This window comes from Pipistrellus hanaki, assembly GCF_964339955.1.
Source record: "Pipistrellus hanaki genome assembly, chromosome: 3".
Classification (NCBI taxonomy): Eukaryota; Metazoa; Chordata; class Mammalia; order Chiroptera; family Vespertilionidae; genus Pipistrellus; species Pipistrellus hanaki.
Window position 1 is genome coordinate 189,071,892 of NC_140505.1, and position 18,342 is coordinate 189,090,233.

The 18,342-nt window shown below is 59.8% G+C and overlaps 1 protein-coding gene across 4 annotated transcripts; it reads right to left on the minus strand.

The window, feature by feature from the left end:
• Positions 1-1,385: 1,385 nt before the first annotated feature.
• TTLL8 (tubulin tyrosine ligase like 8) lies at positions 1,386-18,007 on the minus strand. 4 transcript variants are annotated; one of them, XM_084879686.1, is made up of 13 exons: positions 17,816-18,007; positions 13,754-13,833; positions 11,064-11,232; positions 10,643-10,716; positions 10,278-10,406; positions 10,005-10,119; positions 9,105-9,266; positions 7,773-7,956; positions 7,315-7,463; positions 5,298-5,538; positions 3,588-4,023; positions 2,906-3,115; positions 1,386-1,697 (listed from the first exon to the last, which is right to left on the minus strand). In XM_084879686.1, the coding sequence occupies exons 1-13, from the start codon at positions 17,880-17,882 to the stop codon at positions 1,692-1,694; spliced, it is 2,022 nt and encodes a 673-aa protein (XP_084735812.1). In that variant the 5' UTR covers positions 17,883-18,007; the 3' UTR covers positions 1,386-1,691. The 4 variants fall into 4 exon arrangements, with proteins under 4 accessions (XP_084735812.1, XP_084735811.1, XP_084735809.1 ...); XM_084879685.1 differs by having other exon boundaries at positions 9,105-9,230; positions 11,094-11,232; positions 17,816-17,989; XM_084879683.1 differs by having other exon boundaries at positions 11,094-11,232; positions 17,816-17,989.
• Positions 18,008-18,342: the final 335 nt, after the last annotated feature.

Below are 18,342 nucleotides of genomic sequence, written 5' to 3' on the forward strand. Positions count from 1 at the left end.
CGCCCCCAGACCTGCTCCGCAGGCTCTCCTCCCTGCGCTGGGGGGGCGGGTGTCAGCACCCCTCCTGGGGCGGAGGGACAGGACCTGCCTTCTGGAAGGGATTCAGAGAACCCCACAATTACGTGTTTGAAGAAAAGGAGCCATTTATGAGAAAAGGAGAGAGCCGCAGGCCAGCAACAACGCAGACGGAGATCCGTTATGACAATCACCAACCTTACCAGACACCAAAGCTCCTCAGCGTGCGGCTTCCATGCCGTTTAGAAAGTGCAGGCCAGGGAAAGGACCCAACGCGGTGCCCGATAGCTTTATGCACAGAACTTCCGAACACTGACACTGGAAGACAGGGTTCGATCCCCGGTCAGGGCACATGCCCGGCTTTCAGGCTCAATCCCAGCCTGGTTGGGCACATTCAGGAGGCAACCGACCAACCTGTCTCTCTCACACCGATGTTTCTCCCTCCCTCTCTCCCACCCCCACTCCCTTCCATTTGCTCTAAAAATCAACAGAAAAAATGTCCTCGGGTGAGGATTAACAGCAAAAATAGTGCAAAGGACTGAAAGGTGATGACGACCTCTCAGCTGAATAAAAAGTTCCTGAGAAAAGTGGCTGCTCGTGCGCGATGCGACATCTTGGCGAAGATGAGAAGAAACCTCCTGGGCATGTGGAGTGCCCTGCCTTCCCACCTGCATCTGTGTCCCTCTATCTACACCAAGAAGAGAAAGATGCAAACTGACCGTACCTTTGTGATGCCCGCCAGCCAATCAGGAGTGAGTATGCAAATCAACCAAAGATGGCAGGTTAATTTGCATATGCAGGTGGAGTGCCCCAGCAGCTCCAGGCCTCTGGGCAGCTTGGGAAGGTGGGAAGGCAGCTCCGGCCAGAGTGAAGACAGTGCCAGCAGCCAGGGGAAGGAAGGCCCATTCTTGCACAAATCTTTGTGCACCGGGCCTCTAGTCTATAATAATAAATGTGTAATACGCTAATGTCCTTCTGGACGACCTTTTGGATGAAGCCGGGGCTCCAGGGGAAGCCCGGGGCCTGGGTGCCTGCTAGCAGCCGGGGGGAAGCCGGTGCCAGCAGCTAGGGGAAGGAAGGCCTACTCTTGCACGAATTTCGTGCATTGGGCCTTCAGCATCTTTATAAAGACCTGGGCCTGTGCATTATGGACGAGGAGACACTGGGAGCCGTCACTTTAACACCAAGGACTTCCAGCAGCACGGGGAGACACAGCAGGCACACCGAAGGCTCTGTGCGCGATGGGGCTACGTATGCAGAGACAAAAGACCACACACACACGTCGTTAGGAACAGCGAGAGCGTGGTGAGCTGTGGTGGCCCAGGAAATTAATACACAGAGGGTCCCCCAACATGTATGCACACGTCGAATGCTTATAAAGTCAGTGTTTATTAACATACAGCTCATTTTCAAAATTTAAAAGAATCTCCAGGAATGAATAAATTTTTTTTTTGGTCAACACCTGTTTTCACACGATGACGGCTCTGGCCCCGGCGCTGCTGGTCACGTGAAGCCGTGGAATCAGAACATCAAGAATCATTTCGCTCGGTGTTGGTGTGCCCACCCCTCGTCAGCTGTTGCCTGTTTGGTATCGTAAACTTCATCTTTCATGCATCCCGTAAAAAAGTCTAGTGGGTCAGTCTTTTTGTCTGGCTTCACCCATTGTTTCACATCAGTTAAACCTGAAAAGGAGTGCAAATCCAGTGAGTTGTCCACGGTTAAAAGTGAGTGTACCACCCTGGCCAGTTGCTCAGTGGTTAGAGCATTGGCCGCCACCGGAAGGGGTTGGGTATGGGTTTGATACTTGGTCGAGGGCGTCCGCCTGAGTCGCAGACCTGATTCAGGCCCACGTTGGGGTGCGTGCAGGAGGTAATCGATTGATGTGTCTCTCTCATTTCTGTTTCTTTCTCTCTCCTCCCTCCCTTCCACTCTAAGAATCGATGGAAAAAAATATCCTTGGGTGAGGATGAACAACACCACAAAGTGTGTATACATCTTTTTGTCCCCCAAAATACACACTTTGAATAATTATCAACTGTGTTTTCAACTTTCCAGGAGTATTTTAGGGTGAATTTCCTTTGTCCAAAGCTTAGCTGGGTGATAAAGAAACGTCAGTGGAGCTGTTACAGGGTGTGTCAAACTCTCGGCCTGTGGCCTGTATGTGGCCCAAAACGAATATTTTTTGCGGCCCAGCCAACGTAATGGCATGTGAGAAATGTTTTAATAAAAATCTCTTAATTTTTACAATCTCCACATAATATATATATATTAGAGGCCCGTGTATGAAATTGTGCATGGTGGGATCCAGCCAGCCTGGCCAGGGGGAGGGGACATGGGTGGTTGGCCAGCCTGCCTGCTGGTTGAACTCCTGGTTGAGAGAACAATTTGCATATTAGCCTTTTATTCTATAAGCTATATACCGAGTGGCCAGATTATGTGTTCAGAGGTCATCATCACCTGGCCGCTCAGTGTACACTCCGCTGGGAAAGTGACACAATTTAAGATCTAAGGAAACGGAGACACGGGTCATGTTCTGGGAGGGAAACACAATGTCATTGGTTAGCGCCCCCGAGCCGAGTCCATGGATTCCACAAACCCCAAGTCTCAGTGGGTTCTTGTGAAGCCTGATTAGAGATCGACATTCACAGAGGAGGGAGGCCCAGGGGAGGGGGGCGGGGGGTGGCCTTGGCACTGTGGTGCCTGACACCGACAGGAGAAGAGCAACCACCGGGAATTGGGGGGGATGGGCCTCACGTGGAGGAAGGTGGGAGGGTGGGTTTCCATAGGTAACTGGGAAGGGACGCGCCCTTCTGCCTGATTGCCTCCAGCGGCCACCGGAGCGGCTGAGCCGCGGGCGGAGGAGGCGGAGGAGGCGGAGGGCGGCACCCACCTTCCCGAACTTGAGCTTCAGGGCCGGCGGGGCCCGCGGGGGCGCCAGGTCGGGCATAGCCGGGGAGCCGCGCGCCTTGAGCGGGTCCAGCAGCGGCGAGAAGCGCAAGTGCGGGATGGGCGGCATCTGCTTCTTGCCTCTGCGCACGCCCATGCCCACGCCCTCCACGCACAGGTCCGAGCCGTACACGGGCGGCAGGTCCACGGCGGGCTGGGGTGGGGGACAGGGGGGCGGTTAGAGGGCGGCGGGGCTGCCGCCCTCCAGGGAGGCCTCGGGCCCGGGCCGGGGAAGGTCCTGAGGGGGTGCAGTTTCCCCAGAGAGAAGGGGGCCCAGAGGCATGGAGGGAAGGAGGGGCTCCTGGCCTGGCCCTGCCCCCCTGGTTTAGCTTGAATGAGGGGGCCAGCCGGCGGGGCAGGGCCAGGCCAGGAGCCCCTCCTTCCCTCCACACCCACCCTCTTCCCTTCACCCCCCCATTGGGAACCGGCCCCATCCCCGTTGGGGACCTGGCCCCGCCCCCCTGTGGGAACCGGCCCCATCCCCCTTTGGGACCTGGCCCTGCCCCCGGTGGGAACCGGCCCCGCCCCGGGTGGGAACCTGGCCCCGCCCCCGCTGGGAACCGGCCCCGCCCCCGCAGGGAACCGGCCCCGCCCCCGCTGGGAACCGGCCCGCCCAGCGGCCGCACCTGCTTCCACAGCAGCTCGAAGTTGCCTATGTCGCAGCTGCGGTCGCCCTTGCGGTCCAGCACCACCTTGATGGTGTCCTCCTGCACCTGCGCGCACAGCTGGGCCGTGACGGGCGTGGAGGCGTGCATGGTGGGGCTGGAGTTGATCTCGATGAGCCAGGGCTTCAGGTCCTGGCCCAGGATGAAGTCGGCGCCGTAGAGCTCGAAGCTGCTCTTGCGCGGCTCCACGTGGTCCTGGGCCACCTTCATGGCGTGGGCGATGGCCTGCTTCATGGCGGGGTAGATGACGCTGCCCCAGGCCGAGCCGCGGCCGCGCTTCTGCAGGTACTCCTGGAAGCGCGTGCTGGTCCACATGCTGTGGTAGGGCAGCAGCGGGCTGCGGCCCTTGTCCACCTTGAGGTGCTTCTGGATGGAGTTGTTGCAGAGGTGGATGGCCCTGCGGGGCCGGCCAGGTCAGGGCAGCCGTGCCCCCACCCGCCCGGCCCCACGCCCTCAGCCCAGCTCCATCCCACCCCGGCCCCAGTCCTGGCCCCGGCCCCGCACCAGGTGGCTGCAGGAGGGACCCCACGAGGGCCAGGCCAGAAGCCCATGCCCGGCCAGCCTGTCTCCAGGGCTGAGCGTCCACCTATGAACCTGCAGGACACAGTTTGATTCCCATCAAGAGCACAGGCCCAGGTTGCAGGTTCAATCCCCAGTGTGGGGCGTGCAAGAGGCAGCCGATCCAGGATGCTCTCTCATTACTGATGTTTCCATCTCTCTCCCTCTCCCTTCCTCTCTGACATCAATAAAAACAAGTATTTTTTTTAAATCCCACCTGCCCGGGGCCACCAACCAGGGACCTCCAGCGAGTCACCCTCCCCGAGCCTCCGGCCCCCACAGCCGCGGCGGCCTTTCCGGGGCAAGATTCCCAGTGGGACTTCCCGTTCGCTCACTTAGACGCCGGCCTGTTCTAACGGAACTACTGCCCTGGGAGCCTCGAACCCAGGCTGCTCCGAGGCCACGTCCTGCACGTGTGTCTGGGATTCCCAGCCGGCCCCCCCGGTGACGGTGGGTAAGTTCACTCGTGGGGCCCAGGCACGGCGTTAGGGTGGCGGACCTCGGGCTTCCCCACCTGCAGGCCACGCCCACTCAGAAATGACTTCAGGGATGCCCTTGCCAGCCGGGGGTCCCAGATGGAGAAGCAGGGGAGGGGCAGGGAGAGGGGTGCTTCCGGGATTTCCTGAAGATACACACTTCGTGGGCGCGCAGAGCGCTGGCTTTGGGGGGCCTGGGCCTGTCCCAAAACCTCCCCTCTGTGCCTCACGTGGGGGTTGGTGGGCAACAGCGGACACCATGCCCGCCCTGCCCTGCCCGTGCCCACACTGCCCGTGCCCATGCCCGCCCGTGCTTGTGCCCGCCCCGCCCGTGCCCGCCCTGCCCGTGCCCATGCCCGCCCATGCTTGTGCCCGCCCTGCCCGTGCCCGCCCAGCCCGTGCCCGCCCTGCCCGTGCCCGTGCCCGCCCTGCCCGTGCCCGTGCCCGCCCTGCCCGTGCCCATGCCCGCCCATGCTTGTGCCCGCCCCGCCCGTGCCCGCCCTGCCCATGCCCGCCCTGCCCGTGCCCGTGCCCGCCCTGCCCGTGCCCGCCCTGCCCGTGCCCATGCCCGCCTGTGCCCGTGCCCGCCCCGCCCGTGCCCGCCCCGCCCGTGCCCGCCTGCGGACCCGCCGCTCACCCGTCCAGGTTGTCCAGGGAGAAGCGCCGGGTGGAGAAGCGCAGGTAGCTCTCCTTGTAGAACCAGATGGTCAGAGGGTTCCAGTCGGTGACCAGGAACCACTGCCGGATGTCGAACTTGGTGTCGTAGATGAGCAGAGGCGTCTCAATGTACTTCTGCACCACCCACTTGTCCTTGGGCGACAGGTGGTCCGCCGCCACCAGCTCCAGGATCTCCTCCACGCGGTTCATGCACACGATGTCTGCAAGGGGCCGTGCTCAGCGGACCTCACGGCCACAGCCCACTGAGCGGGGGGTCGGGGGGGCTCTCTGGGAAGCCAGCAGGCAGGGGTGTGGGCTGCTCCGCCTGTGGAAGGGCCCAGGGAGGCCTCATGCTCACGGGTGACAGGACAAAGGGGATGGGCTGGGTGTACTAGTGCCCACCACACTGGGCCCTCCTCTACTCTGCAGGGGGGTTATGGTGTCTCAAGTTCACACACACACACACACACACACACATCCCGTTAGGCCACGTGACTAGTCATGAGCAGTGACGTCTGAGCAGAAGTGACATCACTACTCCTGCCACAGCCTTTGCTGTCACCTACAGGCCCTGTGCCCACTTCCCAGAGGCAAGTGGCGCCATCGAGGGTGGGGGACGTTGGTGGGCAGAGCCCCCCCTACATCACCCTCCCAGGCCAAGCTGCACGGGTGACGGGCATGAGAAGGATGAACGTGGGGAAACTCATGGCCTCGTTGAGAGCCACTGAGGTTTGGGGACTGTTTGTTACGTGGCACAAGCTGGCCCATCCTGACTGACAGAGGGTGGAAGGGGGCCCTCTGCCCAGTGCAGAGGCACAACACAGGCAAGCTGTCCTCACGAAAGGACAACACTGGTCCCTTCGTCAGAGGAGACCTCTCCCCCTGACGTAAATGCTGGGACAAAGCAACAGCGATGGCTTGACGCGGAGCTGAGAGCAGGGAGGACACAGAGGCGGGGACACAGCCAGCGACCGGGAGGAAAGTGGGGCACGGGGTCTTGAACAGGTGAGTCTGTGGGCATCCTGGGGGTGCAGTGGGAGCAGGTCTGGCCTGAGGGACAGGAGCAGGGAGCCACCAGCAGATAGCGCTGCCGTACAGAGCCGTGGGCTCAGGACAGAGCCAAGGCCTAGCACTGCTCCGGCCGGGAAAGCAGGCATAAGCCCGGGAGAGAGAATGTTTCAGGACAGACGATGTTTAGGACTGGATGCAGTAACATCAAATTAAGAGATCTTTAAAAGTCACATAAAAGTTAACCACTTGTGAATTTAAAACAAGGACAATGAAAAAATAATTCAAGGGGCAAACAGAATACCCAAATGATAAGAAAAAATATATTTAGAGGCTCAGGAAAATAAGAAAATTATATAACAAACAAGAGGGTGCAGCTAAGGGCACATTCAGAGGAAATTTCATAGCCTTGAAGCTTTTAGTTGCACAAAAAATATTGAAAATAAATGCATAGCATTTAAGTTCGAGCCAAGAGAAGAAAGTGTTCCTTACAGAAACAATGAACACAAAAAAATGTAACCAAAAGTTGTTCTTTGGAAGCACAAATTCACTTTGAAATCTTGTTTAAAAATAAAGAGAGAAAAGAAGCACAGCGTTGACCATTGGAAATAAAAAGAAGAATACGGTCATGGTGCGATGCAAGAAGATGAGGCATAGAACAGACACGCAGTCACCGTGGACAAGGCTTACAGGGGGCTCAGGCTGCCGAGTGCACCTGGGGCTCAAGGTGGGTTCTTAATGGGCCCGAGGAGTGGGCGGGCCTGCTGCCGAGCGGGAGGTCCTTCAGCCGCTCAGCGGCGCATACGCCTGTGGCCAAGATCATTCTTATGCACAAGGAGACGGGAGACCCGTCTGACGTAGGAATAGGAAGGAGTGTCCTGAGGAACTAGCAGAGCTCAGGACAAACGCCGGGAGGACAGTCCTGAGGTGCCGGGAGCCTGGTGTCCAGCCGCCTCCTCACCCGTGGTGGCGGCCCACCGGGAACTCACCGCGGCCCCGGGACTTGGCGGCGGGCTTGACGATCCACACGTTGCGCAGCCCGTCGATGTCGGTTTGCGGGCTCACGGAGGAGATTCTGTTGAGCAGAGCCTGGCACTGCGAGAAGTGGGTCCTCGGGCTGGAGAGGAAGGCGTTGCCACTACGAAGCAAGAAGCAGAGCGCGGGTCTCAGGGCGGCATGGGTCTCAGGGAGGCACGTGGGCTCCCCGCGAAGGCTGCTCCGGCCGGCGTGGACACGGAGGATGCAGACCGGGCCGAGGAAAGGCTGCGGAGACGAAGGCGGGCTCCCGTGTGGGGCCCGGTCGGTGTGGCCCTTGCCGCCCCCGTGTCCGCCGGGAGGTGGTGTCTGGGATGTAATCCCTCTATGGGACCTCCTGCCCAGGCAGGCATCTCGACGTCAGGGAGGCTGAGTCCCGGGCCTCCCAGCCCGCGCCCTCGGCCGCTCTTACTGGATGAGGGCGTAGTACTGCTGGGTCAGCTCCTTCCACTGCTCCTCCGTCAGGTCCTTGGCGGCGTCCTTGGCGACGTCGATGTCCTCGTGCTCCCGCTGCGCCAGGTAGGCCTGGCACACCTGGCACGCCATGTCCACCAGCTGCCCCGAGAGGCCCACGGGCTTCGCGCTGTCCTCGGGAGCTGAAACGAAGCGCAGGCGTGGGGAGGGGGCCCCCGCCCGGGCCACAGGCCTCACCGGGGATGCGTCTTGGCAGCCACCTGGATGCCATACGGTCTGGGCAGGTGCCCGCCTCTCCCTCAGGTCCTCCCACTGCTGGGTGCCCACCCAGCGCCCCCACGGCCTCCAGCAAGACAGCCCCTCGGGGCGGGATGCGGTGGCCCTTCCTACAAACTCTCCCGGAAACATGCACGCCCGTGGCGTTTAGTAAACGCTTTGTGAGCCACGCTGTGCGTCCATGACGCCCACAAGCTCGCGGGGCAGAGATGGCGTCCCGGAGCTGGCACGTGTGGGCTCAGTGCCTCGCACAATAGCCTCCTACTCAGCATCGCACGGTCCCCGGAACCGGGGTCGAGATGGCTGGGGGTCTCGGGAGTCACTGACCACAGGGAGGGCCCTCACCCAGGGGCCCGCTGACACCAAAGCCACTGGCCCAGGCGGGACATGGGGACTGAGCACGAGGTGTGGGCAGGTGCCTGACAAGCTGCCCAGACCCGGGGCCAGGCCCTGCGGGGAGGCGGCCAGGGCGCAGACAGGTGCCCAGTGACCCAGGCCCAGCCCGCCGCCCGCCGCCGAGCAGGAGGCCGGCTCGTGTGCCTGGCGGAGAGGTTCCTCAGGCGGCTAAGCATGTGCTGAGGCAGAAATGACGTCAAACGACTATTTTTAAAGTGAAAAGCGGTGGCTCAGGCCTCAGTCTGACAGAGGAGCTCAGAAGTCCGTCCCGTGTTAACCGCCAGCAACGCCGAGCAAACGCAGGGCCAAAGTGGTGTCAGGTCCTCAGCACAGGGAGGCCGGCACCCAGCCGTCTCTGGAGCTGCAGCGCCCGGTGGGCAGGCACACGCACAGCGGCCGGACCAGGCTGTAGCTGCTGGAGGCTCCGCATGGGAACCCCCACTTTTCCCTCCAGGAGCTTGAACAGCAGAGACACCCCCGCCCCGCCCCGTCCTCTGGCCTAGGGAGGGGACACAGCTGTAGCGCCTGCAGGAGCCCAGAGCCCAGCAGCGGGGTGTGTGTGTGTGTGTGTGTGTGTGGAGACGACGAACTCCACGCCAGCCCAGCAGCCTCCCCGGGTGTGTGGGAACAGGCTGGGTCAGGGGTCGGGTGCACGCACCTTTCTGGCTGCCGGGGTCGGCGTCCTGGGCCTCCTTGGGCCTGCCCGGGGCCTGGCTCCGGGGGCAGCGCTGGTGGCTGACCACCCACTTGAGGATGCTGGTGGCCGCCGTGCGCCGGAAGTCATCTGCAAAGGCACCGAGGCCTCGCCCCCTCCGCCACGCTGGGTCCCGGGTGGCACCTGCGCCAGCTGCCCTCTGCCCGGGGTCCCACAGCCCGGGGTCCCACAGCCCGGGGGCCCTCTGCCCAGGGGTCCCTCTGCCCGGGGTGACCAGGGTCCCACAGCCCGGGGTCCCACAGCCTGGGGGGTCCCACAATCTGGGGTCCCTCTGCCCCTCTGCCCAGGGGTCCCTCTGCCCGGGGGCCCTCTGCCCAGGGGTCCTACAGCCCAGGGGCGGACACCTGCCCCCGCCTCCCTCTCCCACGCTCTGCAGAGGGGTTCCACTTGCCCCCCCTGGACTGAGGTCCGGGAGCCCCACCGCCTCCCCTGCTCCAGGCTCTCAGCCCTGCCTCCGAGGGCTCCCCCGGACAGCCTGCACTCTGGCCCACCCAGCACAGTGGGCAGCCCCCCGGCCCCTCCTCCCTGCCCTGCCCTCCAGGGCTCCACCAGCTCCCTCTCCAGTCCACCCTGACTGTCCCACTGCCTGGGCATCTGCTCCCGGGAGCCCCCGTGGGGTGAGGCACAGGGCAGGGTGCCGGCAGGTGCCACGTCTCCATGGCCCAGGTTGGAAGTTTCTGGAGGGCCCTCGCCGTGTGCACGGAGCTGAGCCCCCAGGTCTGGGTGGGACAGACCCTCCGCCAGCACCTGGCCCCGTCCCGGCCCTCAGCCCCGGCCGGCCAGCTCCCTCCCGAAGGCCCTGCAGTGTGGAGTTCGGGGTCCGGGTGCGGGCCAGCTACCCACCCAGGAACTCCTGCTTCTCGCTGTCGGAGCCCAGGCCGTAGCAGCGCGGGAAGAAGGTGTCGGGGTTGGCCTGGACGTACCAGGGCAGGTTCCTCATGTTCAGGCACAGCCCGATCTGCGCGGACAGCAGACAGTGAGCTCCACTCCGGCCCTTCTGCCCGCCCGCAGCCCGCCCGCCCCAGCCGGCCGGGCCCTGGGCCTCGGGCTCACCCTCCGTCAATGGCAGGGCCCCCCGAGGGCACAGGGCAGGGGCACTGCGCTCCCCGCCCTCACCTTGGTGGTGAAGGACGCCGTCTTGCCGAAGTGGTTGAGCATCTGTTCGCCGCTCAGGCTGTGGTAGTCGATGGAGTCCCTCTTGATCGTCCACAGGAAGTACGGGATCTCGTTTCGCACCAACCTGGACTGGCAAGAGGCCTCCGTCAGGACCAGCCCGGAGGGGTCATCGCGGCCGTGCAGGGTCCACCCGGTCCCGGGGCCACAGGGCGCGGGGGGGGCGCGGGGGGGGTGGAACAGGCGGCCCCGGGGTCGTGCTCTCCAGCCCAGAGGCCTCGTGCGGGGCGTGTCCCCGCCCCGGGCACAGCGGGGGCGCCGAGGCCACGGTGGCGGCCGGTCCCCTGTGACTCGCGCGGGGGACCTACCATCACATCATGGATGTCGTCCGTCTCCTCGAAGGCCACGTCCTGGTTCTCTTTGCCTTCAGTACGTTTGGTTTCTGCAAACACAACACGGGGTGCCCCTGCGTCATGGCCGGCAGCACCTGCCTGCCGGCGACCTCATCTGCGGGGTCCTGGCTGGAGCAGGTGCAGGGCTGGGGGCGGGGGAGGCAGGGGGATGGGGCGGTGGTGGGAGGACCCTGTGGGAGCCGAGGCCAGAGGAGAGATGTCAGGGCACACACGGTGGGGCCGCTGAGACGTGGCCAACACTGGGATGTGGAAGCGCCTGCCATGTGTGGGTGCCTGTGTGGGAGGCGGGGCGTCCTCTGCCTTTGGGGGAGGCCCAGGTCCCAGGACAGGGGGGGGGGGGGCTGGCACACGCCCGGGGCCTGGAGACCACACGCACGTCTCCGGAGGGACGAGGGTCGATATCTACCAGCGGCCCCTTCGCTGTCGCCATCGCCCCTGGGGGAGCCCTTGGGCAGGAAGTGCAGCTTCTTCTCCACCCAGCCCTTCCTGCGCAGCAGCTCGCGGATCACCGGGTAGTGCCCGTGGATGGAGAAGATCTTCTTGTCCTGAGGGAGAGAGGCAGGGTCAGCGACGGGCGGGGAAACGTGTGTGCGCGCTTGTCAGCGAGGGAGGGAGAGGGAGGGGCATCAGTGATGAGAGAGAACCACTGACTGGCTGCCTCCTGCATGCCCCCTGCTGGGGACCAAGCCCACAACCAGGCCCGTGCCCTTGACTGGAATCGAACCCAGGACACTTCACTCCACGGGCAGACGCTATATCCACTGAGCCATATCAGCCAGGGCAGGAAGTGCAATTTTTAAGAGCAATCCGTCCAGCCCTGGCTGGTGTGGTTCAGTGGATAGAGCATCGGCATCGGCCTGTGGACCAAAGGGTCCTGGGTTCGATTCCAGACAAGAGCATGTACCTCGGTTGCAGGCTCCTTCCCAGCCTGGGGCCTGGTTCAGGATGCGTGCAGGAGGCAACCAATCAATGCTGTTTCTCTCACATCGATGTCTTACTCTGTCTCACCCTCTCTCTTCTACTCTCTAAAAATCATTGGAAAAATATCCTCGGGTGAGGATTTTAAAAAATCAAATGAGCGTCACTAAAGACAATCTATGTAATAGAGGAATATGCAAATTAGCGAGGACTCTAACTTCACGACTGAACGGCAGGCACCTGAGGCTGCATGGCGCCAGGCCGGGGGACCTCAGACTGTGCCCCCTGCCCGGCAGGGATTGATGGGGGACCTCAAGCTGCACCCCTTGCCCCTGTGCTAAGCTGGGGGACCTGAGGCTGCACCCCCACCTGGAGGGGCTGGCCAGGTCTGGGTCTCCTGAGTTTTCGAAGGGCGTGCGGGTGGTGGGCAGGGACTTGACTCTGGGTCCCGTGGTGAGCCCCAGACTCTGGCAGAAGGGAGACTTTCATATACATTTTACTAATTTTCTTTCATCTCTGACACTTCTATTATAGAGAAAGGGCAAATAGCAATCTTAAAATGTTTCCTCTAACCAATCCCCTTTTAATGTGCATGAATTTCACGCACCGAGCCACTAGTTACTTAATCACTGAGAGGAAAGCCTGGGTCCTGCAGAACGGTGCCTCTGTGTGCCTACTGATGGGACCACATGTTATCTGCAGCGGAAATGGGCAGAACGGAAGAGCAGACACGTTCCCAGTGTGACAGGCGCTAACACCTTCTCCCGGGAAAGGATGGGACAGACAGGATCCCGTGGCCACAGGACCCGAGCAGAGCAAACAGCAGAGGCCGCCCAAGGGCAGTGAAGAGACGGCTCACCCCACCTTCTCTTACAGTCACAAAATGGGCACAAAGCACCTCAGCAGGAGGGCTTCACCCAGCCTGCATTCTTGGCTGCCATGCAATCTGCAGCGGAATCGGCAACAAAATAACCAGGAAAAGCACAGCGCTCAGAACCAGGCTTGCAAGTTGAGCATGGAGGAAGGAATCACAGGGCCTACACGATACTTCCCACGGACTCGCAACAAAAATGCTACAAATGAAAGTGTGTGAAGTGCAGCTAAAGCCGTTCTCTGAGGGATGTTTGTAGTCTGGCACATTGATGTGTGTGCGGGCTGCAGAGGAGAGTTGAGAGTCACTGAGGTGCTCTGGGTCTCTTTCTAGGAATTCCCAGAAAGGACGGTGAGCGTGGTCATGGAAGGCACTGCGGGAAGGATGGGGGGGGCAGCAGGATTGGAGAGGGGGAGCAGCTGCCAGGGGTGATGGACGTCTCCTCAGGGCTGGTGTCTGCTGCCCCACAACACGTGTCATGTGTGTCCTGGTTCTCTCCCCAGGTGCATGGAGAGCCGTGAAGTTGGGTGACCAGGCATGTGTTGTGCTGAGCACGGGCTCACGTAACCACGTGCCTGGGTCCCTGGGGCTCCCACGGTCCTGGCCTTCTGCACAAGGACAGGAAAGCTGGCGGGTCTAGGGTGGAGGGGCCCCAGGAGGGGCGGGGGGCGTGTCTGCTGGCCTGTCCCTCCTGCGATGCACCTAGAGGGGCCTGGGGAGCGGGCCGCACACGGGCCCCGTGGGTCCTCGGGGCCAGGCCCGGGAGTGCGCCCATGGCCTGAGGCAGCATGGCGGGGGGGGGGGGGCAGGACAGGCTTCCACGGCCCGTGTCTGCCCGCTCCCCGTGTTGAGAGTATTTCCAGCGTCCAGCTGAAATAAAAAGTAACTCTAGCCCCAGCTGGTGTAGCCCAGTGGATAGAGCGTTGGCCTGCGGACTGAAGGGTCCCAAGTTCCATTCCTGGTTAAGGGCACATGCCTGGGTTGTGGGCTCGAGTCCCAGCAGGGGGCGTGCAGGAGGCAGCCGATCCATGGTTCTCCCTCATCTTTGATGGTTATCTCTCTCCCTCTCTTCCTCTCTGAAATCAATTAAAAAAAATTTTTTTTAAAGTAACTCTAGTGCAAGCTTCCACGCATGGACCAGGCCTGGGGGTCAGGGACCAAGGCCGACCGGGAGGGGGGTGTTGGTGTCAGAGCTCTGGACTCACTCCCCAAATTCCAAAATCAAACCCCGTATTTAAAAGACAACCCCTCCCCGCCGAATCCCCAAGAGCGTTCACCTTGATGGCCTTTTCCGTCAGCTGTCTCGCCATTTTGTATCTGTCTAATTTGGGGGAAGCAGATACGTCTCGTTTTAATTCTGTAAAAGAGAAAGCAGATACGGAGGCAAATGGGAGACACAGGCGGGTTAACAGAGGCCCAGCCGCCCACAGCCCCGGCCCCCAGCCTGCACTCGATTCGGGGACGGACCCAGGAGCCCCCAGCCCCGAGGCACTGCCACATGGAGCAGGCGACCCACGACCCCGCCTGGCACCACACAGGAACGGGTCTGCAGTGCCCCGGCCTCCGAGAGGGAGCTGTGCCGAGGCCCCGAGAAGGACGGAGTGTCCTTGGAGTGGGGCCATCGGGTGACACTGGCAACGGGGCGTGTCAGAGTTGCCGTGTACCGCTCCGTGGCAGAAGCACAGGTCCCGGGCTCAGGTACACACCGGCAAGCCCACACCTGGCCCGACACTGGGCCTGGCTCCTGGATTCCGTTTGTGGGATGTCTGCGCTGGGAACAGTGATCCATGCAGACAGAGCGGCAGCTGGGGAACGGGCCTCACACACCAGAGCGGCTGTGTTTTCAGTGACAGACAGACGGACAAGCCACCAAAGGCGGGTGAGGACCGAGATCTGAATGTGATGGTCTGAACGTCACCTCCCTAGCTCCACAGCCCTGCGCCGTGACCCCCAGACACTGACAGGGACCCATGTGGTCCCCACAGGAGATACTGCCCGCCCCCCCCCCCCACCCCCCGGCCCCGTTCGGTTCCAAGTTTCGAAAACAGGACCAAGTATCGGGCAGAAACTACCCCTGTGACAGGCAGGCTCCCCACCCCAGCGGCCGAGGAAGCCGCTGGGACAGAGGGCGGTGCACGCTGACGAACGGGAACCACCGCGCCAGCATCAGCCCCAGGGGCTGCGAGGTTGTGTCCACGGCGGGAGTTCCAGCCCCCGGCGCGTTTACTGCGAAACACTGAAAGCCGACACAGGAGAAGAGACGTGAGACAGAACCAAGTCAGCATAAACCCCAAATCACAAGAAATACTTTTAATTCGATAAAGAGCATCGGCCAAGCCCGACTGGAGACTCGTCGGATTGGTGAGATGGGTGACTGAGTTGCTGACAACGGAGAGAGGCAGCAAAGCCGTCATGGCAGGAAGGCCCCGCCCACAGGTGTTCAGAGAACAAGAGGATAGTGTAAACTTCGGGCAGTAAACGAAGAAACTTAGAAAAGATGGGCCGTTGTGAGGATCAAGGGCAGGTGGAGGCCATCCTCAGAAATTCCCTGAAGCGGACAAGGCGGGGGAGTCATCCCAACAGAATTCGGCTCGCCATGGGTTCGGGCAGGCTGCCCCCATGGGCCACTGCCAGGTGCCGATCATTATGCATTAAATTATGAATCAGCTGGGCTCAGCAAGTCCACTCCTGGGAATAGATCCGAAGCTCCCGAAATGCTAATTTGAAAGAATACATGCACCTGTACACTCACTGCAGCTTCATTTACAGAAGCCGAGGTCTGGAAGCAGCCCAAGTGCCTGTCCGCAGGTGAGCGGACAGAAAGGCTGTGGCACATCTACACCACGGAACGCCACTGATCGGTTGCCTCCTGTGCGAGCCCTGACCGGGGCCAGGGCACAACCAAGGTACATGCCCTTGACCGAAATCAAACCCGGGACCCTTCAGTCCGCAGGCCAACGCTCTATCCACTGAGCCACGCCAGCCAGGGCAGCAGCCCACGTCTAAAATAAAACATGAATCAAAGCCAATTTTAACATGATTTGAATTAAATGAGAATGAGAACGTGACCTATCAGAGCATTGTGACACTGCTCCGTGGTGATGGGGGAGTGTACAGATTTTAAGTGCATACGTTAGAAAAGAAAACAAACTGAACATTATCTAAGCTGCCATCTCAAGAGGCTAGAGAGACACCAATTAAACAAAAAGAAAGAGGAGGTAAAAAATAATAGAAGGAAGACAAGACTTCCATGAAATAAAAAGCAGTGGGAACCTGGTGGAGGGGGGAAGAAATGAGGAACCTTTGTAATAATATGAACAATAAAAATTGATTAAATAAATAAATAAATAAAAAGCAGATGTACTCTAGAGAAAATAGGCCAACCCAAAAGCTGGACCTTGGCAGCACGCTTTAAAGGGATAAGCCTCCGCAAGGACGGGTCAGGAAGGAGGAGAAACACGGGCTACCAATGGTAGGAATGCAGGGGCACACGTATTAAAATGACAGTCAGTCTGTGCGCCTCCACACGCCAGTAACTGACAGCTCATGTCAAACGGTGTTCTCCTCGAGAGACACGGCTCACCCACACGGACATAATAGGACATGGATGCACCTATTCCTGTTCAAGAAATTCACCATTCACGTGTTCCCCAGTGAAACTCAAGGTCTGAAGGCATCACAGGTCCTTTTCCCCAAAGATTTAAGGGGGTAGGGAGGAATATCTAAAAAGCAGCCAAAACAAGAAAAACAATTTAAAAACTTAAAAATCTTATATAAAGCCTTTCATCGAATGGGGAAAACGGACTCTTTTCATCTCTTTTTATGAAGCCATAAGTTGAACACCCAAACCTGACAGGAATGTTACAAGACAGGAAGTGCAGGCCAATCTCACTCATAAAAGGAGACACAAGCTGTGCCCGAGTGGTTCAGTTGGCTGAGCATCGTCCCACGAACTGAAGTCACCGCTTAAGGCTCGATCCTCAGTAGGGGGCATGTGGGAGGCAGCCAAAGTATGTTTCTCTCTCTCCCTCCCTCTTCCTCTCTCTAATAATAATAATGATAATAATAATAAAAGCTTAAACAAAAAAACTTTAGTCAAATCCAGTGACATATAAAACACAATAGCATGACCACGTGGAATGTGGTCCATGAGTACAAAGTTGATTTAATATCCGACAATCCCTCAACATAACCCACCACATGCAGAGATGAAAGGAACAAATACACCGAGTGGCCAGATGATGATGATCTCTGAACACATAATACTCTGGCCTCTCTGTATATATCCTATATAATCCTATATAATAAAAGACTAATATGCAAATTGTCCCCTCGACCAGGAGTTCGACCAGCAGGCAGGTCGGCCAACTGCCCATGTCCCCTGCTCCTGGCCAGGCTAGCCAGACCCCACCCATGCACAAATTCATGCACTGGACCTCTAATGTATGTGTGTGTGTGTGTGTGTGTGTGTGTACACACACACACATATACACATACACACATACGGAGTGGCCAGATTATTACACGTTCAGAGATTATAATAATCTGGCCACTCAGTGTGTATTATCACCTCAACAGATGCAGAAGAACGTGTGTGGTAAGATGTAATGGCTGTTCATTTAAAAGTTCTTAGTGAGCCATGTAAAAGGGAACCTTCGGTAACATGAAAAAGCGATATCATACCTCACGGTGAAATACCGAGCACTTGGCTTGGAAGAAAAAACAACAAAAAAGGTTCCAGTCTCTGGCCTGTATCCGCCATTCCATGGGAGAGCAGGCCAACGCAGTAACGCAGGAAAAAGAAATAAGATGCACGGGGGTGGAGAAGGCTTACAGAGGCGTGTGCACAGCACAGATCTCCATGGATCTCTGCTATTGTAGCAGTAAGTGTGTTAGTAACATCACCAGACTACAGTCAGTAAAATGAAGACAATTGTTTTCATAAATACACGAGAATCGATCAGAAAGGAATGTTAAAATGCCACTGCCAGCTGCCTTAAAGGAGGTCTTTCGTTCCTGCACTGAAACCACAAAACAGACTGCACCTGCGGGAAGATGGTGTCACCACGTTCCTTCTCGCCCAGACCGCTCTGCAATCAACGAGCTCACACAGCCCACAGGCCTCGTGTCTGTGCACGCGTGTGTGCATGTGTGTGTGTGTGTGTGTGCAAATCAACCACTCACACCCACAAGCACAGGGCAGTGCCACGGCCCACGGAGGCTGAGCAGATCTCCAGGAGCAGCAGGGCGGCAAGTCCTGGTCAGAGGGAGACACCCCGAGTCTGATGCTCATAGAGGCCCAGGGGCGGCGGGGACACGGGCGGGCGGGTGATACTGACTGTTTTCTTCTCTCCAGTCTCCTTCCGACGAGGCGGACAGGAACCTCTTCCTCTCCCCCTGCTCCATTCCAGGCTCCGGCAGCTCGCCCTTCCTCCCTCCGGCTCCGGCTCCGGCTCCGGCTCCGGCTCCGGCTCTGGGTCCGGGTCCGGGTTCGGCTCCGGGTCCTGCTCCGGCTCCAGCTCTGGCTCCAGGTTCTGCTCTGGCTCCAGCTCCAGCTCCAGCTTCTGCTCCTGCTCCTCCTCCTCCAGCTCCAGCTCCTGCTCCGGGCCCTGCAAGGAGAGGGATGTCAGGGATGGATCCCAGCGGGGAGCAGGGGCAGGTGAGGGCTGGTGGTGGTGGGGGGAGAGCAGGTGTGGGGCAGGTGCTGGGGGGGGGAAGGTGTGGGGAGGGCAGGTGAGGGAGGTGTGGGGTGGGACCAGTGGGGGAGACTGGGCTGGGGCAGGTGTGGGAGGTGTGGGGAGGGCAGATATCCGGTGGGGAAGGTGAGGGGTGGGGGAGCACACATGAGGGAGGTGTGGGGCAGGAA

Coding starts and splice junctions, on each gene's coding strand:
- TTLL8 (XM_084879686.1), bottom strand. CDS start 17,882: ATGGAGCAGGGGGAGAGGAAGAGGTTCCTGTCCGCCTCGTCGGAAGGA. Junction 10,120..10,277: donor CGGCGTCCTTCACCACCAAG/GTGAGGGCGGGG, acceptor CTGTCCGCGCAG/ATCGGGCTGTGCCTGAACAT. Junction 7,957..9,104: donor CGACCCCGGCAGCCAGAAAG/GTGCGTGCACCC, acceptor GCTTCGTTTCAG/CTCCCGAGGACAGCGCGAAG.